This window comes from Equus przewalskii, chromosome 6 (genome assembly GCF_037783145.1).
Source record: "Equus przewalskii isolate Varuska chromosome 6, EquPr2, whole genome shotgun sequence".
Classification (NCBI taxonomy): Eukaryota; Metazoa; Chordata; class Mammalia; order Perissodactyla; family Equidae; genus Equus; species Equus przewalskii.
This window is the reverse complement of record NC_091836.1, coordinates 90,631,560-90,646,598: the sequence shown is the minus strand read 5'-3', so window position 1 is coordinate 90,646,598 and position 15,039 is coordinate 90,631,560. Positions and strand designations below refer to the sequence as shown.

Below are 15,039 nucleotides of genomic sequence, written 5' to 3'. Positions count from 1 at the left end.
GGATTGCATATGTAAAACATTATTGTGTAGAAGAGATTTGACATTTAATTTATCTAATTTATTTTTCAAATTACTATTGATTGGGTTCCCTGTTCTCGTGGACAATTTAGAAAACACAGCCACAAATAAAATCCTCTTTCTTTCAATCCCACCATTCTTGCAAATACTGTGTAATCAGGTGCGGGACACCTGCCCGCGCCTGTGAGCGTCTGATCGTCTTTCCCAGTGAATTCGGTCTCACCTCCTGCTGAGCACGCCGGTTCAACACTGGAGGATTAGATTTTTGTCCTCGACCGGGTCCCGCTCACCTCGGGAGAAGCAGGATAAATGATCAGCCTCGGGCGGGTGTGCAGCTGTGGACCAGAGCGCAGCCCGGTGACCCGAGCGCGCGGGGCCCTCGCTGGGCGCCCCCTCCCTCTCCCCGCGCCGCCTCCAGCGCGAGTGACAACGCGCCCTCCGGGCTCGGGAGCGGCGGCGTCGGACGACCCTGGGCAGGGCTCGCCTCTAGGGGGCATCAGTCCTAGAGCTGATTCCACGCTCCCAGCTCCTGGTTTTGTGAGACGTCGGTCGGTTAGTCCGTTTGTCTGTCCGCCCTGGAGAGGGCTCATCGCCGGCCTGGGACAGAACCGAGCACCAAAAAGTGACCGAATCCAGAGGAGGCAAGAGATTGAGGCAGCGAGGGAAGGAGGCCCCGGCAGGCGACAGCATGCAGTTCAGCCCGGCGCTGTACCTGCCGCCTCTGCTGCCGGCGCTGGTCCTCAGCACCAGGTGAGTCCAGGAGCGCGAGGGACCTGAGCCAAGGGGCGCTGCCGGCAGGTTGGAGCTACTGCAGGTCACCTGTGGGGGCAGGGGGAAAGCAAGGACAGACTCTTCAGCTGTTTACAACCCTCGCCTAAGAATCGGACCCTTGGGGTAACTGAGCCCATTTTATTTGCCCCAGCCGCCCCTTATGGGAGAAGTCTGTCCTCCTCCCAGTGAGCACCACAACTTTCCCTTTTGAAGACATGTTGCCCACCAGCCCTAGAAGTATGGAGCAGATAACAGAGAGACCAAAACAAAGTAGAGAGACAAGGAGGGAATTGTCACCAGGCAGCACTCTCACGGTAGAACTGTCTCCTTAGGCTCAGAGAATGTCTTCCACCGCCAGGCCCCATACACAGATGACTGTTTTGGATACAGAGTCAGAAAAAGCTTTTTGGCCTGGGGGATGCTGACTCCGTAATAAAGACCTGAACTCCAGTACTGACTGTTTTGAGGTCGTTGGTTGGTGAGGGAAAGTAAGCATTTCCATTTCAGTGCCTTCTGAACTGGCGTCATTAAACAGCACGGAGGTGGTTAAAAGTTTGAAAACGGTTTCAGGGCATTGGTGCAGATGCTCACACTCAGAAACAACCAAAAGATGGTTCTTCCTCATTGCATATCGATGACACTTCTTGAGGAATAATGTGTCTACAATGAAATGAATGGATCTTAAGTGTACAGTTATTTGAGTTTTGACAAGTGAATAAACCGTGTAATACTAACCCAGTCAAGATTAGAGCGTGAAAATCCCCTCCAGAAATTTCCCCATCACTCTTTTTCAGTTAACTGCCCCACCGCCGCCAGACCACTTCTCTCTTTGTCACCGTAGATTCCTCTTGCCTGCTCTGGAACTTCATGTAAATTGAATCATACAGCATGTTGTCTCTAATGTCTGGTATCTTTCCTTAATGCCTTTTTAGATTTACTCATGGTGCTGCATAAACCAGTGAGCAGCTCATGTCTTTTTATCACAAATCCTCCGTTGTATCGATACACAACAATTTATTTATTCATTCACCGGTTGATGGACATTTTGTTGTTTCCAGTTGTTGGCTGTTGTGAATAAATTTGCTATGGATATGTTCATTCAAAGTCTTTTGGTGAACTCAGGTTTTCAACTTCCTTGGGTAAGTGTGTATGAGTTCAATTCCTGTGTTGTAGAGTAGGTTCCTGTATGGCTTTAGTAAAAACTGTCGAACTGTTTTTCAATGGTTGTGGCATTTTATATTCTAGTTCTAATTGTTTCACATCCTCTACCATGCTAGATCTTTCCTTCCACCTCCCATTTTATCTTTAGCTTTTATATTAAGTGCAAGGTGGAATCTTCTTATTGTGGTTTTATTTTGCATTACCCTTGATGATTAATGATATTGAACATTTATCATGTATGCATTTTCATGTTTATATCTTCTTTTGACGTGTATGTTCAAGTCTTTCCCCATTTTTACTGCACTCTTTGTCTTTTTGTTGTTGAATACTGGGAGTTCTTTACATATTTTGGATACAGTCATTTATCCAATATGTGATTTTTAAATATCTTTTACCAGTCTGTGGTTCACTTTTTTTAATGATGCCTTTTGAAGAGCAGGAGTTGTTAACTTTTATTGAGTCTAATTATCATTTTTCTCTTTTTATGTTTAATGCTATTTGTGCTTTTTCCAAAAGAATCAGTGTTTACTGCAAGTCACAAAGAAATTCTTCTATGTTTTCTTCTGAAAGCTTTTTTTTTAGTATTTACTTTTAGTTGTATGACTCACTCAAATTAATTTCTATGGATGATTTGATGTAGAGGTCCGTGGTTTTTTCCCCCCGTGTGAATATCAAGTTGTTTCATCACCATTTGCTGAAAAAAACTAACATTTTCTCACTGATTTAATTTTACTACATCTTTGAAAGCCAATTAGAATATTTCTGTGGGCATATTTCTGGAATATCAATTATGTTCTATTGATCTACTTATCTATCCTCAAGGTAATGCCTTAAATTGTCTTGATTAATGAAGATTTAGAGTAACTCTTGAGACCAAAAAATGCAAATCCCCAGCATGGTTCCTCCTTTTCAGGATGGCTAGTCTGGTTTTGTATTTCCTTGTAAATTTTAGACTCAACTTCTCTATTTCTACAAAATATCATTCTTGGATTTTGATTTGGATGGAATAGGACGTATACATAAATTTGGGGGGAATTGGCAACTTAATAGTTATGAATCTTCCAGTCAATAATCACATGGCCAGTTCTTTTCAAAGATTTTTTTGGCAGCAAAGTGCCTGGAATGTGGGGTGCACCTATATTTCCACAATAACTAGGAAAGGATACTCTTATATTTTTATTACAATTTGTTTTGTACTTATTCACCAATTTCATTAGCTGGCAACCACTAAAAGCACCAAAAGTTAAGAAAAATTAAGAAAAAACCCTAAAATTGAAATGTTAAAAAATTAACTATGGAACAAAATTTAAGAATAATAGCATGATAGAAGCTCAGCTGTGTGAATAGAAACGTTAACCTCCACAATTGCTACATCCTGCACCCCGCATTTATGTCACCTAAAATTTCATGATTATGGAATACTTTTTCTTTCAGATTCTCCCTTTTAGTGTTCTAAAGTTTGCTATTGAGTTTGGAAAGGTCTCAACTTAGGAAAAAGATGGCAGATGACAGAAAGCAAGACCACATATGAAAGGTGAAGATAATGAGCATCTGGGAAAGGTGAGGCTGAGGAGGTGATGGAATTGCTCTGATCCAGGAAATGAGTGAGTGCCAAAGACACATGTCATCTATTTCATGATTGTGTTAACTATTGGTTTTGCTTTTATGTGAGTAACAGAATCTGGATATATATATATATATATATATATATATATATATATTGTAGGGAAGGAAGACATTGCACTCTGAAGAAGGACCACTCTAGGTCCTTCTTCAGGCCAGGCTGCAAATTAAATTCACACGGGACAGAATAACAGGAGAAAATCAAACAAAGATTTATAGCATGTATACATGGGAGAGACCCAGAAAAACTGAGTAACTCCGCAAAATGTTGGAGGGTCTCATCTTAAATACCTTCCTCAGCCTAAAGGCAAAGGAGGATCTTGGGGGTGGGGGGAGTCAGTTATGGGAGATTACCAGCAAAGTACAGTAAACAAGAGTAAGGTTATTATGCAGATTTAAGTCCTTTCCTGCCCCATTGATTAAGAGTTTCTAGAGATAAGGTCATCCCCCCCTTCCTGGTACAGAGAGGGAGACACCTTTACAGATGGACATTTTATTTACAAATGTAAATGTCTCTTAACAAACGGTAAGTAAATTCTACTTTTCAAAGTGTCTCCCATGTCTAGAGTTTTTAAAAGTAACCAGCCCAAAATAATCCTCATGCCAAAGAAACCTATCTTGGGGTGGCCAATTCCAGTCCCCCACAATATATATGCACATATATGTACATATATTTTTTCTGAATATATAGAATTCAGAATACATATAGTAGTTCTGAATGCATGGCCCTCAAATTTTGGTCTTCCTAACATCATGTTTAATAACACTCGGGTTCCTTATGAGCACATTGTCACGCAGATACTATCTGTATTCAATAATTCAACTATATTCAATAAATGCTGGAACAAATGGACAAAAACTAAAACTTCCATGTAGTAGATAAATTTTAGTTGATTAATATTGAGATTGTTTTAATGGATTAATTATAAATCTGTTATAATAAAAAAATAGAAAACTGAGGTTGCTTGGTTTGTTCATTTAAAGCACTTCTGTTCCTCTGCCTTTGGTCACTTTAGAGTCAACAGAAAACTGAAACTATATTCAGGAAAAATAAAGACCTTGGATTGTGGCACCAGGCTTTGATATTTTCCTTAAAGTCAGGAGGAGAAAACCTAGAACAGTGGTTCAGTCTGGCTGACTTTAGAATCGCCTGGAAAGCTTTAAAGGTAAATTCACTTTCCCAGGCATCACCTCTGACTGAATAAATATAAATTTCATTTGTAGAGCTCAGTAATATATATGTCTTAAGATTAACATCACTTGGTGATCATTATGCTAAGTCAGTTTGGGGAGCTAATATTTTGGAGATCATTTCATCTCAATTGACGTGCACACTCTGTCTCATAAACTATTCATAAACTATGCATAAATACACATTCAAATATACACATATTATTACAATGACAAATGTCATATAATAAGATTTGGTCTTAGTGAGTCATACAGCAGGGTGCAACTACTACGAGGAAGTAAAAGGCATAGCATCCTGTTAAGCTTGCATCGAACTGCAACATATGTTTCCTGGAATGTGAAAAACTATTGTTTTACCAGTATATGAGAGTGTGATATGGAGAGCAAAGAATTCTACATAGATACAAGCCAAAGGTCAACCAAGTAAATAATGTACTCATTATGAATGCTTTCAGAGACATTGGAAGATGTCATTCTACTGTAAGTACTGACGACATTGCAATGATGTCTGACTTGTTTGATGTTGTTATGAGTGCTTTGATTGGGACTGCATTGACTCTGTAGATGAGTTTGGGAAGAATTGACATCTTGACAACCTTGAGTCTTCCTATGCATGAACTCTGGATGTCAATGAACTGTGGATTATCTCTCCATTTATTTAGTTCTCCTTTGATTTCATTCACCAGAGTTTTGTGGTTTTTCTCCTATAGATCTTGTATATATTTTGCCAAATTTATACCTAAGTATTTCAGTTTTTGGATGCTAATGTAAATGACATTGCATTTTTAATTTCTTATTATACCTGTTCATTGCTGGTATGCAGGAAAGTGGTTGACTTTTGTGTATTAACCTTATATTCTGTAACCTTGCTATAATAACTTCTTAGTTCCAGGAGATTTTTTTAATCGATTTTTTCAAATTTTCTACATTGATGATCATGTCATCTACAAACAAAGACAGTTTTAGGTCTTGCTTCCAAACCTCTATACCTTTTTTTTTTCTCCTTTTTGTGTCTTATTGCATTAGCTAGAACTTCCAGTACAATGTCAGAATGGAGTGGTGAGAGCAGACATCCGGTCTGGTTCCTGATCTTAATGATAAAGCTTTGAGTTTCTGACCATGAAGTATGGTGGTAACTGTGGATTTTTACAGATGCTGTTTCTCAAGTTGAACAAGTTCCCTGGTTATAAGGGCTTTAATCTCTTCAAGTGTGCACCTAAAGAGTCTGTTGTTGGGAGACAGTTTTTGAATATAAGGTGTTGCTCTAGTCCGGAGCCCTTCATCTTAGGGCGCAGAAGACTGAGGTTCAGAGTGTTTGAGACTTCTCCAAGGCCACAGAAGGAACTCGAAACTAGAACCCAGAACTTTCTACAAAATGTGTTCTTTTCTATCACGTGACTACTCTCCATGACATATATCTTCTGTTATCAACCACTGTGTATATAGTTGGTATCTACAAGGTATCCAGAACTATTCTAGTCATTACGGCATGTAAAGTAATTGAAAAACTAATTCTCTGACTATATGGAATAACTGGATAGAACAAAGTTAGAAGTTAATTTCCACTTGTTGGCTTGAATTCAGTTGATCCGTGAAGACTGAGTTGCCCTAAAATTGATTCTAGGTCATTTTAGAAACCCAAAGCAGAAACATTAATGAATTCTCACCATTAAAATTGTTTTCCTTTCAAGAATGCAACTATAGTGGTTCTTATTGACCTTTTAGTTGGAGTTTTAAATGATATTTTGGTACGTTTAAGAGCTAGCTATTCACTGAAATTATTTCCTGAAACAACAGTTCACAACTGTTTGCTCATATTCCTAACCTACGAAATCCACGTTGCCAATTTGTGGGATTGCTCAACAGGCAGCCTACTATCTGGCAAGGATTATGGAATAATCCTTGAATAAGTGGAAAAGAATAAACATATTCTTGTTCAGCTTTAATACAAGGCTTAATTGAATTTTTTTGCTTTATATGTATATTTCTCTTTAGGCAGAGAGATGGTGCCTTAAGAAAAGGCAGAGGTGAAAGGATTGAATCTTTATACAATTTGACAAGGCTGGAGGACTAGCTGGTTTGGGTCAGAACAGCATATGGTGGCATGAACCTTGCAGATTTTGCCCTTCTCCACCCTGTGATCTTCATTCACCCCTGGTGTTATGGTTGTGAATATGTTACTTTATGTGGCAAAAGAGACTTTACTAATGGAACTAATGTTGGTAGTCAGCCAACTTTGAGACATGGAGATTTTCCTGGATTATCCAAGTGAGCCCCATGTAATCATATGGGCCCTTAAAAGTGCAAGAAGAAATTAGAACAATGCAGTAGAAGAAACGTGAAAGAAGAGATGCTTCGGAGAGATAAGGCAGAAAAGAGGCAGAGAGATTTGAAGAATAAGAGGGATATTATCTTCTGTTACTAGCTTTGAAGGGTTCCATGAGCTGGGAAATCTTGGCAGCCTCTAGAAACTGGGGAGGCTCCCCACCAATAGCCAGCTAGGAATCAGGGACCTAAGTCCTAGAGCACTTCATTCATTATAGAAGTGAATTCTGGTGACGATTTGAAATAAGCCTGGAAACAGATTCTCCCCTGGAGCCCAGGGGAATGGAAATGGAAGAAATGACGTCCTGCTAACACCTTGCTTTCAACCCAATGATGTTCAGAGCAGAGAACCAAGTGAGCCATCCTGGGCCCAGATCTGGGACCTACAGAACTGTGAGATGATCAATTTGTGTTGCTTTGAGTCAGCCAATTAGTGGTAATTTGTTAAAGTGACAACAGAAAATTAATAGACTTCATGAATTTCTTTTTAGAACCTAAATGACTGTTTAGAGAAACTTTATCAAACTACAGCTCATAGGCCAAACCCAGGTCACTGCCTGTTTTTGTATAGCCTGAGAGCTAAGAAAGATTTTACGTTTTTAAGTGACTAAAAAAAAAATTAAAAAATATTTCGCAGATCATGAAATTCAAATGTATCTATAAATAAAGTTTTATTGGAACACAGTCACATTCATTCATGTGTAGTCTATAACTGTTTTCCTGATATGATGGAACAGTGAAGTAGTTGTGACAGTTTAGTAGTAGCATAGATATGAGAAATGCCTTTTAATCTTTCTCCAAACTCTAAATAATCGTGATAATGAGAGTAACATTCACAATATATGGTGTCAATAATATTTGCCAATTAATCAATTTAATTAGAAAATGAGTAGCCCTGAACTTTAAAATAGAATCCTCAAATTCTAGAATCTTTCTTTTCTCCTGCTTTTTCCCCCCTAACCCCCAGTATATACTTGTATATTTTAGTTGTGGGTCCTTCTAGTTGTGGCATGTGGGATGCTGCCTCAGCGTGGCCTGACGAGCAGTGCCATGTCTGCGCCCAGGATCCGAACCAGTGAAACCCTGGGCTGCCAAAGTGGAGCGTGGACTTAACCACTTGGCCACGGGGCTGGCCCTCACTAGAATCTTTAATTTTGGAGAGTTTTTATGGGAGAATGTTGAAGTTGTCATGTGTATTATTAGACAGTGAAATCCTGTGCTGAATAGCTGTCAAAATTCCATGCAAGTATTACCAACAGGTAAACCTTACATAGCAGTTATCTATTATAAAATTCACTGGTGAGAGAAAATGTTTGCAAATGGTACTGTTACCAACTAGAAGGGGAGCAGAATTGGGGAATGAGTGGAGACAATATTTGTGACCATGATTGATCCGATAATCTGAAGCACCCCAGCCAAAGCATTTAGGTCAGAAATCTGTGTTTTATCATCAGAGGAAGCACAGAAGTAGGAGGTTTTGAAGCTATTGAACTTGAAAAGAAGGATCTCTGGGTAATGATGAATCTTTATAAGCTTTCAAATAGTAAGTTACTAAGGGTTAATGGAACCGCAGGAATGTTTTGGGGACTATGTGGTGTTACCGTCCTCGCAAAAGTCTTCCTGTTAGTGTCATTAATCATCCTTTTGTTGGACTGGAGACATGATGAAACATGGGTTTCACCAAGAAATAAGGGCTGTGCCAGACTGTGTTTGAGAAATGAAAATATTTGAGAGCACTCTAATGGATCTATCAGCTAGGGCAGAGAGGCAGCTTCTCAAGAGAGACAATTCAAAGTCATAATATTTTGGTATGCATCACTCTCAGTTTGGCATGGACCAAAATTTATAGGTCCAGACTCTTGATATTTGTTAATGTGCCCCGAGGGGAACAAGGGTGAGCAGAGGGAAGGGGGGGAGTTCATACTAACTGCATTCATAAAGATTTACAATATAAACCAGAAGGCCAGTTTAATCATTGATAATGAGAAATGAAAATACAATATGGGCTGGTCCGTGTATAACCTCCCTGTAGGAAAATCTCCATTGTTGCCCATTTTATAATCAGAAGATAATAACAAAAATAAATGACTCCCTCTAATTTATCTAAGCTTTGTGACTAAGTGAATATGTGTTAATTCACTTAAATTGTTGCAAGAAATAATCAACTTCAACAATGAGCAATTACAGCAACATAAGTCAAGCTGTGAAATTGGGTTAAATGAAGGACCATTTGACTGTGACATCCATACTTCACAGTAACAGCCCATTGTACTGTAGAGGTTGGTAATGGGACTCAGTCTATCACGTTAGCACGTTTAGAAGGACAATTTAGCTCCAAATCAGGATCCTGGTTACCAGTAATCTCAGGCAAATGAGCCATAGACCATAACAACATTATTTTAATTGAGATTTCACCTCCTCTTCCAGGGTAGACTTTCAATGGATTTGGTTTTCAGTACATAACTGCTTCATAACTTTATAATATACTAACTCTGACCTTATTAGAATATCATTGATTATGGGTCTTTGAAGCAGTGAGGGATAGAGACTTAGATATGAATGAATATGTTAGTTAAAAATATTTTTGTTTAAAATATTTCTTAATGTATTCCTATTGTGTGAAACTCCCTCAAAAAAGTCCCAAGTCACACGAATCAGAAAAACACTGAAGAACTGAATTAATGTTCCTTCTCATTTGTTTCATGAATCAGTCAGAATTTAATTTACCCAAAACAAGGATTTTGGACAGATGTTAGTACTGGATAAGAGTCTGCTTCTCAAATTAATTATCACGAACACTGGAAGTGCTTCAGGTACTGAGCCGCCGAGTTCTTTAATTTTCTACCTACTGATAAAGATGTTAAATTCATTTTATTAGGAAAAATAATACGTTAATATATTTTAAAGATAAAACAGCTTTGATCATCTGCACATTGCAATTCAAGTCATAGCTGCTGGTATCTTATACTAGGTGATGGCCTGATTGTAAGGATGATGTGCCCTCCTGAAAATTTAAGCTTCCATGAAACATGCTAGCAGCAAGTACTCCCCTTATAGACAAGATCTCTTCCTTAGAAACATTCTACTCTGTCAATTTCTAGTTCAAAAAGTTACTAGTTGAAAAGTTTGTCTATTTGAAAAAGTTATTTTTTTCTTTCCAATTCCAAGCTTAAATCTATTATATACAGCTAAAGTAATTATGGATCAAATAATAAGCCTTTCCCTAAAATTCATTGTAAACCACAGATAATTTATTGAGCAGAGGGCAACATAATTTATAGTTTCATGCATTAACTTCTCATTCTTTGACATCACACATGGAGAGAAAATGTGGTTTCAGTTGTCACCAGGATACCACAAATTGAGTCAATCAACCAACTCAATCACCAGCTATTGGAATAGAATTTAAAAAAAAATAAAATGGTTGGAGGCAACATGCTAGACTAGTGAGGAAAAAATAAAATCCTTGTCCTCAAACAGCAGGCAATCTAGATCTATTCTGTTAACTTATGAGACTAAAAACATAGCATCCTTCTTTGATGACCCAATACCACGTCCCCCAAATTAGTGAATTACAAACATTTGAATAATCTAAAATTTTGACAGCTTATGGGGTGAGTTGCGTGCCATGAAGCCGGTAGAATTAATCAGTCCTTGAGGAGAGTTCAGACTCTTCCACAGCGTGCTTTGAAGAGCTTCACCACCTAAAGTGTCATTTATATTCACTCCCCGTCTTTCCCCAGTACTCATCTTCCTCACTTATTTCCCCTGGTTTACTTTTTCTTGAAACAGCGCCACTGAGGGAGATGGGGAAGAGCGCCAACAGTTTTAGAAAGGATGTTACATTTTCTTCCCCAGAGATGAAGCAACGGTCATGGTGGAGGCGTGGCAGTGGGGTTATTTGAGAACTGTAACCTTACGACAGTTATACTCCTATCATCTCCACATACACAGTGTATTTTATTAGGGCTAATTTCCAAAGAGAGGGCTGGGCCAAAGGATGGGATCAGTATGACTTTAACATGAAGAGGCATAAGGATGACCAGATGACAGTTGGGGTCGGAGTATGGGGAAATATGGACAGAGCCTATGTTAGTGGAAGCTAAGGAGAAGTAATAACTTTGGAAGTGTTAGGATACTTTCTATGCTTTAGAAGCTTTCTGTTTTTCAAAATCTCCATTGTTTTTCCCCTCACAGGATTAAGTGTATGTTTAAGAAGGCCCTCTGAAAAGTTCTGTGTTTGATTTTGCGACACAATTTGCATGAGCGTCTGTGAAGTGAAAATATGAGTTAAGTAGTATCTAACACATAGGGCCAGCCCTATTTTACCCCACAGAATTGCTTTTGTGATAATCTACAAATGCCCTTGTTCTTTCTAAGCATCATTTTAATGAAGCACATAACCAAAGTAGCATAAACGTTTCAAAATACTAAGGGTACAATTCAATATTTTTGACTTCAAACAGTTCTTTTAATCATAGGATAAACATTGTTCTAAGAGAAAGGTCTTTTGCTATTCATGTGTTCATCTGCTTCTTTACACGCTTCCTAAAGCCATCATCCTTCTGTTAAGCACTTTTCTTCCTGTAGGGCTCCAAAACTAACAACTTAGCCCAATTAGTCAGTTGTATAACTCATGACACAAAGAGGAAAACAATTTCACAAGTCCATGTTACCTCTGCTACCAACAAAGCGTGTGTAACTGAAATCTGAATAAAGTCCTTCACTGTCGAAAATTTTATGATGTTTGCACAATCAGACCATTAATCTTGAAAAATTATCTTCGATGAAAGCAAAGAAATAATTATCAGCTATGTTGATTGGATATAAAGGTATCCTTTCTAAAGGAAAACCAGCAAAATGAAAATCAAGTTTAAGATGTTTCAACCAGATCCTTTCCCTGATGATTTGATGTACCTCGCTTCTGACTATGCCCCACTCGAGCTGGATAAACAGTTTACGCTTAATGCATTTGCAGTCAGGTTCTCTCAACATGGCTAGTTATTAACAGCATTTACAGCAGTCTCTAATGGTAATTTTGATGTTTAGAAGTCAATAATTAGCTTCATTTTCATTTTATGTTTTCGTATCATCCAAAATTAGGTGTTTCTGGGACTTACTTGATCTTTTAATTACATAGAGATAGAAATTTCAGATTACACGACACAGAGGCTAAGGAATCAAAGAATGCCCCTCTTTGTTCCCCATCAAACCTAAGGCCAAGCGATATGCAGCTATTACAGCTGGTAATCCCAACCCCACCTGTCCACTGATTTAATTGACTGCCCCATCGTCTCCCTCTAATGAACATTAAGCTTCGGGAAGGCAAAGACCATATCAGCTTTTAGCATCTCTTTATACTGAGGTTAATATTAGCTTGCTCAGTATCCAGAATGATGAAGTACACGGGTTACCAAATGATGCTGACTTATATACAAATTCCGATATTTATTTCTTGGAAATTCCCCACATTGTCTCACTTTAGCATTATTTTGCATCAGATAAAGCAAAGCAAGAATAATCTTTATGAAATTGGCCTAGGATAGAAAACTAAGTGTTCGCTTTTTAATATAGATAGTTTATCAGAGACTATTTAAATAAATCCCATGTACTACTTGAATAAAATGGAAATGTGTTTCTGTTATCAAAATGTGCGTTGTTTTAGTCACATTAGTAACTTGGTATTTTAGTGTACTCCTAACAAAAATCTCTTTATAATTTCAGTGATCTTCAAAATATTCTGGGAAAAGAAGCTACGTTTTATTTTTGTCTTCCTGAAGTTTAAAATGGAACTTTCTGTAATGGATTATGTTTTTCTTTTGTTGCTGAAGTCTTTGCATAACGATGCATGGAATTTTAACCTACTTAGTAAAATAACTTTTTTCTCCCTTCTCTAACGGCAGATTGTACATTTGTTAAAGGAAACCTAAAAAGAACATTCAGTTTACATTAAAAAATTTCAACAAATTCAGAATATACAAATAGTATAGATAGCACTAAATTAGACATGGATTAGACATAGCATAACTGGAATTCAAATCCAGCTCTTCGACCAAACCCTTCACCATCGTGTGAGAGGAATCACTTAGCAGAGCTTCAGGGTTCACAAAAGTCAAAGCAGATAGAGAAAAACGCAAACAGACATCAACATAAAACATAAAGATGCATATCATATTGAGGGACAAGTGTTCTCTGCTGCTCAACGGGTGAGAACAAGATGGAATGCAGTGGCCTGTGACATTAGCAAATGCAGTGACAAGTTAATTGTCCAATCGGGTATTCATAAAACGCCTAAAATATGCAGCCACTGTTCCAGGTTCTGAGGAGAAAACAGCGAAGGCAAGAGATCCCGTCCTCACGGAGCTTGCACATTAATGCACTTCAAGGTCCTCTTGTTGAAATGAGAGGATAATTTCACAGCCTTAATAAAAGGATTAAGTGAGACTCCAAAAATGCGCATAGTCCGTTTCCAGTTCACACCTTTAATCATCCTTTCTAATTCTTCCCATACCTTTGATTTTGATGGCATGACATTATGCAGATTTATGTTAATCATTGAGTTCTAATTTCAGTTGCAGGGAAAATAACTGTCTTTGTTTACCGATGCAAAGTGGAAGGAGACGTAGAATAATGTTGAGAGAACTCAAAATAATTTCTCTGAAAAACTTTTAAGAAAGACTATGTATTTGTTAAGTGCATTATTTGAAACATAAAACACACGGGATGATCCCTCTGGAATCCGACTAGTGTATACACAGTAGACTAGAAAAATCATAAATCTGCATAGGCTTTTTATACTTTTATTAGATATTTACTATGCATTTTTAGCTGTTACATATATTTATATGCATATATATCTAACTATGTTAAAATTTGGGGCATTTTGGAAGCTGAGTACAATGCAAATGAGGATAAAAACACCTCCTTTTTGTTTACCAAAAGAAAAAAATGGGGTCCTAAGGAAAAGAAGTCACACGCTCAAGGTCGCAGAGCCAGTCAGCAGAAGACCTAGAAAACACTTGGTTACTCGAGTTTTACTCTGCTACTCTTTAGATTTTGCTTCAGGATTTAAACATGTGTGTGGCATGGTGGTGTTTGATCATATAAATTCCTTCTCGAAGATATTCGTTAAAATGAAAATATGCCTGGTATGCCAGCAGTAAGCACCTCCGGGGCAGAATTTAGACTTTAATGTGTAAATGCCTGAGTTTTAAAAGTTTTCTGCACTTTTCCTTCAAAGGGTACGGTCAGTGGCATGTGACATGTAGGCACACTGCATCGGGATGTCAGCACAAAGTTCGTAACTCAACATGCAAGAGTTTATTTTTACTGACACTGAAGTTAGGACTTAAGTTTTTGAAAAGATGAAACCAATGACTACCAAAAAAAAAAAAAAATAGCCTTCTTTTTAAAGTGATAAAGCAATGTGATGACAAAGAAGGCTAATATCTCTTAAGGTGACTTCTCCAGCAAAAAAACTTTCCAAAAGAGCGACACATATGCATTCTCAGAGCAGGAATACTGAGAGCAACAGAAACAATTACCCGCTCCCAGCTAGTCCTGTTTCACCATCTAAACCAGGAATTTAATATTTGGTAAAAAGTAAATTAGTACTAGTGATTGTACCCAGCAGAAATAAAGTTTCCTACATTTCTTTTAGGTAGTTTCTTTAGCTAATAATATTCTCATAAGATGAGAATAAAAATTGATTTATTTTATTTACCTATGAATAAACATTGCAATTTATTTCTTACAGATTCGCAAATGTTTATATTTTAGAGAATGTAAGTTTTGTCATCCAGAAAAAAATCCCAAAATTAATTAACAATTTTATTAATTTTTATAATAATTATATTAAATAATTATTAATTTAAATAATAATTAATAATTAAGAGAGCTGAGTGTTGGGAGAGGGCAGTCATTGGGGAAAAAAGGAGGCCATTGTTTGCA

The 15,039-nt window shown here is 37.8% G+C and overlaps 1 protein-coding gene across 6 annotated transcripts; it reads left to right on the top strand.

Moving 5' to 3' along the window:
* Positions 1 to 224: 224 nt before the first annotated feature.
* On the top strand, positions 225 to 14,486 carry LOC139084011 (E3 ubiquitin-protein ligase MARCHF11-like). 6 transcript variants are annotated; one of them, XM_070624537.1, is made up of 5 exons: positions 243 to 768; positions 1,722 to 1,928; positions 3,385 to 3,510; positions 4,590 to 4,739; positions 6,760 to 7,773. In XM_070624537.1, exons 1-2 carry the CDS (start codon positions 328 to 330, stop codon positions 1,749 to 1,751), a joined length of 471 nt encoding a protein of 156 aa, XP_070480638.1. In that variant the 5' UTR covers positions 243 to 327; the 3' UTR covers positions 1,752 to 1,928; positions 3,385 to 3,510; positions 4,590 to 4,739; positions 6,760 to 7,773. The 6 variants fall into 6 exon arrangements, with proteins under 6 accessions (XP_070480634.1, XP_070480638.1, XP_070480635.1 ...); XM_070624534.1 differs by having other exon boundaries at positions 5,791 to 7,773; XM_070624533.1 differs by lacking the exon at positions 4,590 to 4,739 and having other exon boundaries at positions 225 to 768; positions 5,791 to 7,773.
* The last annotated feature ends 553 nt before the right edge of the window (positions 14,487 to 15,039 follow it).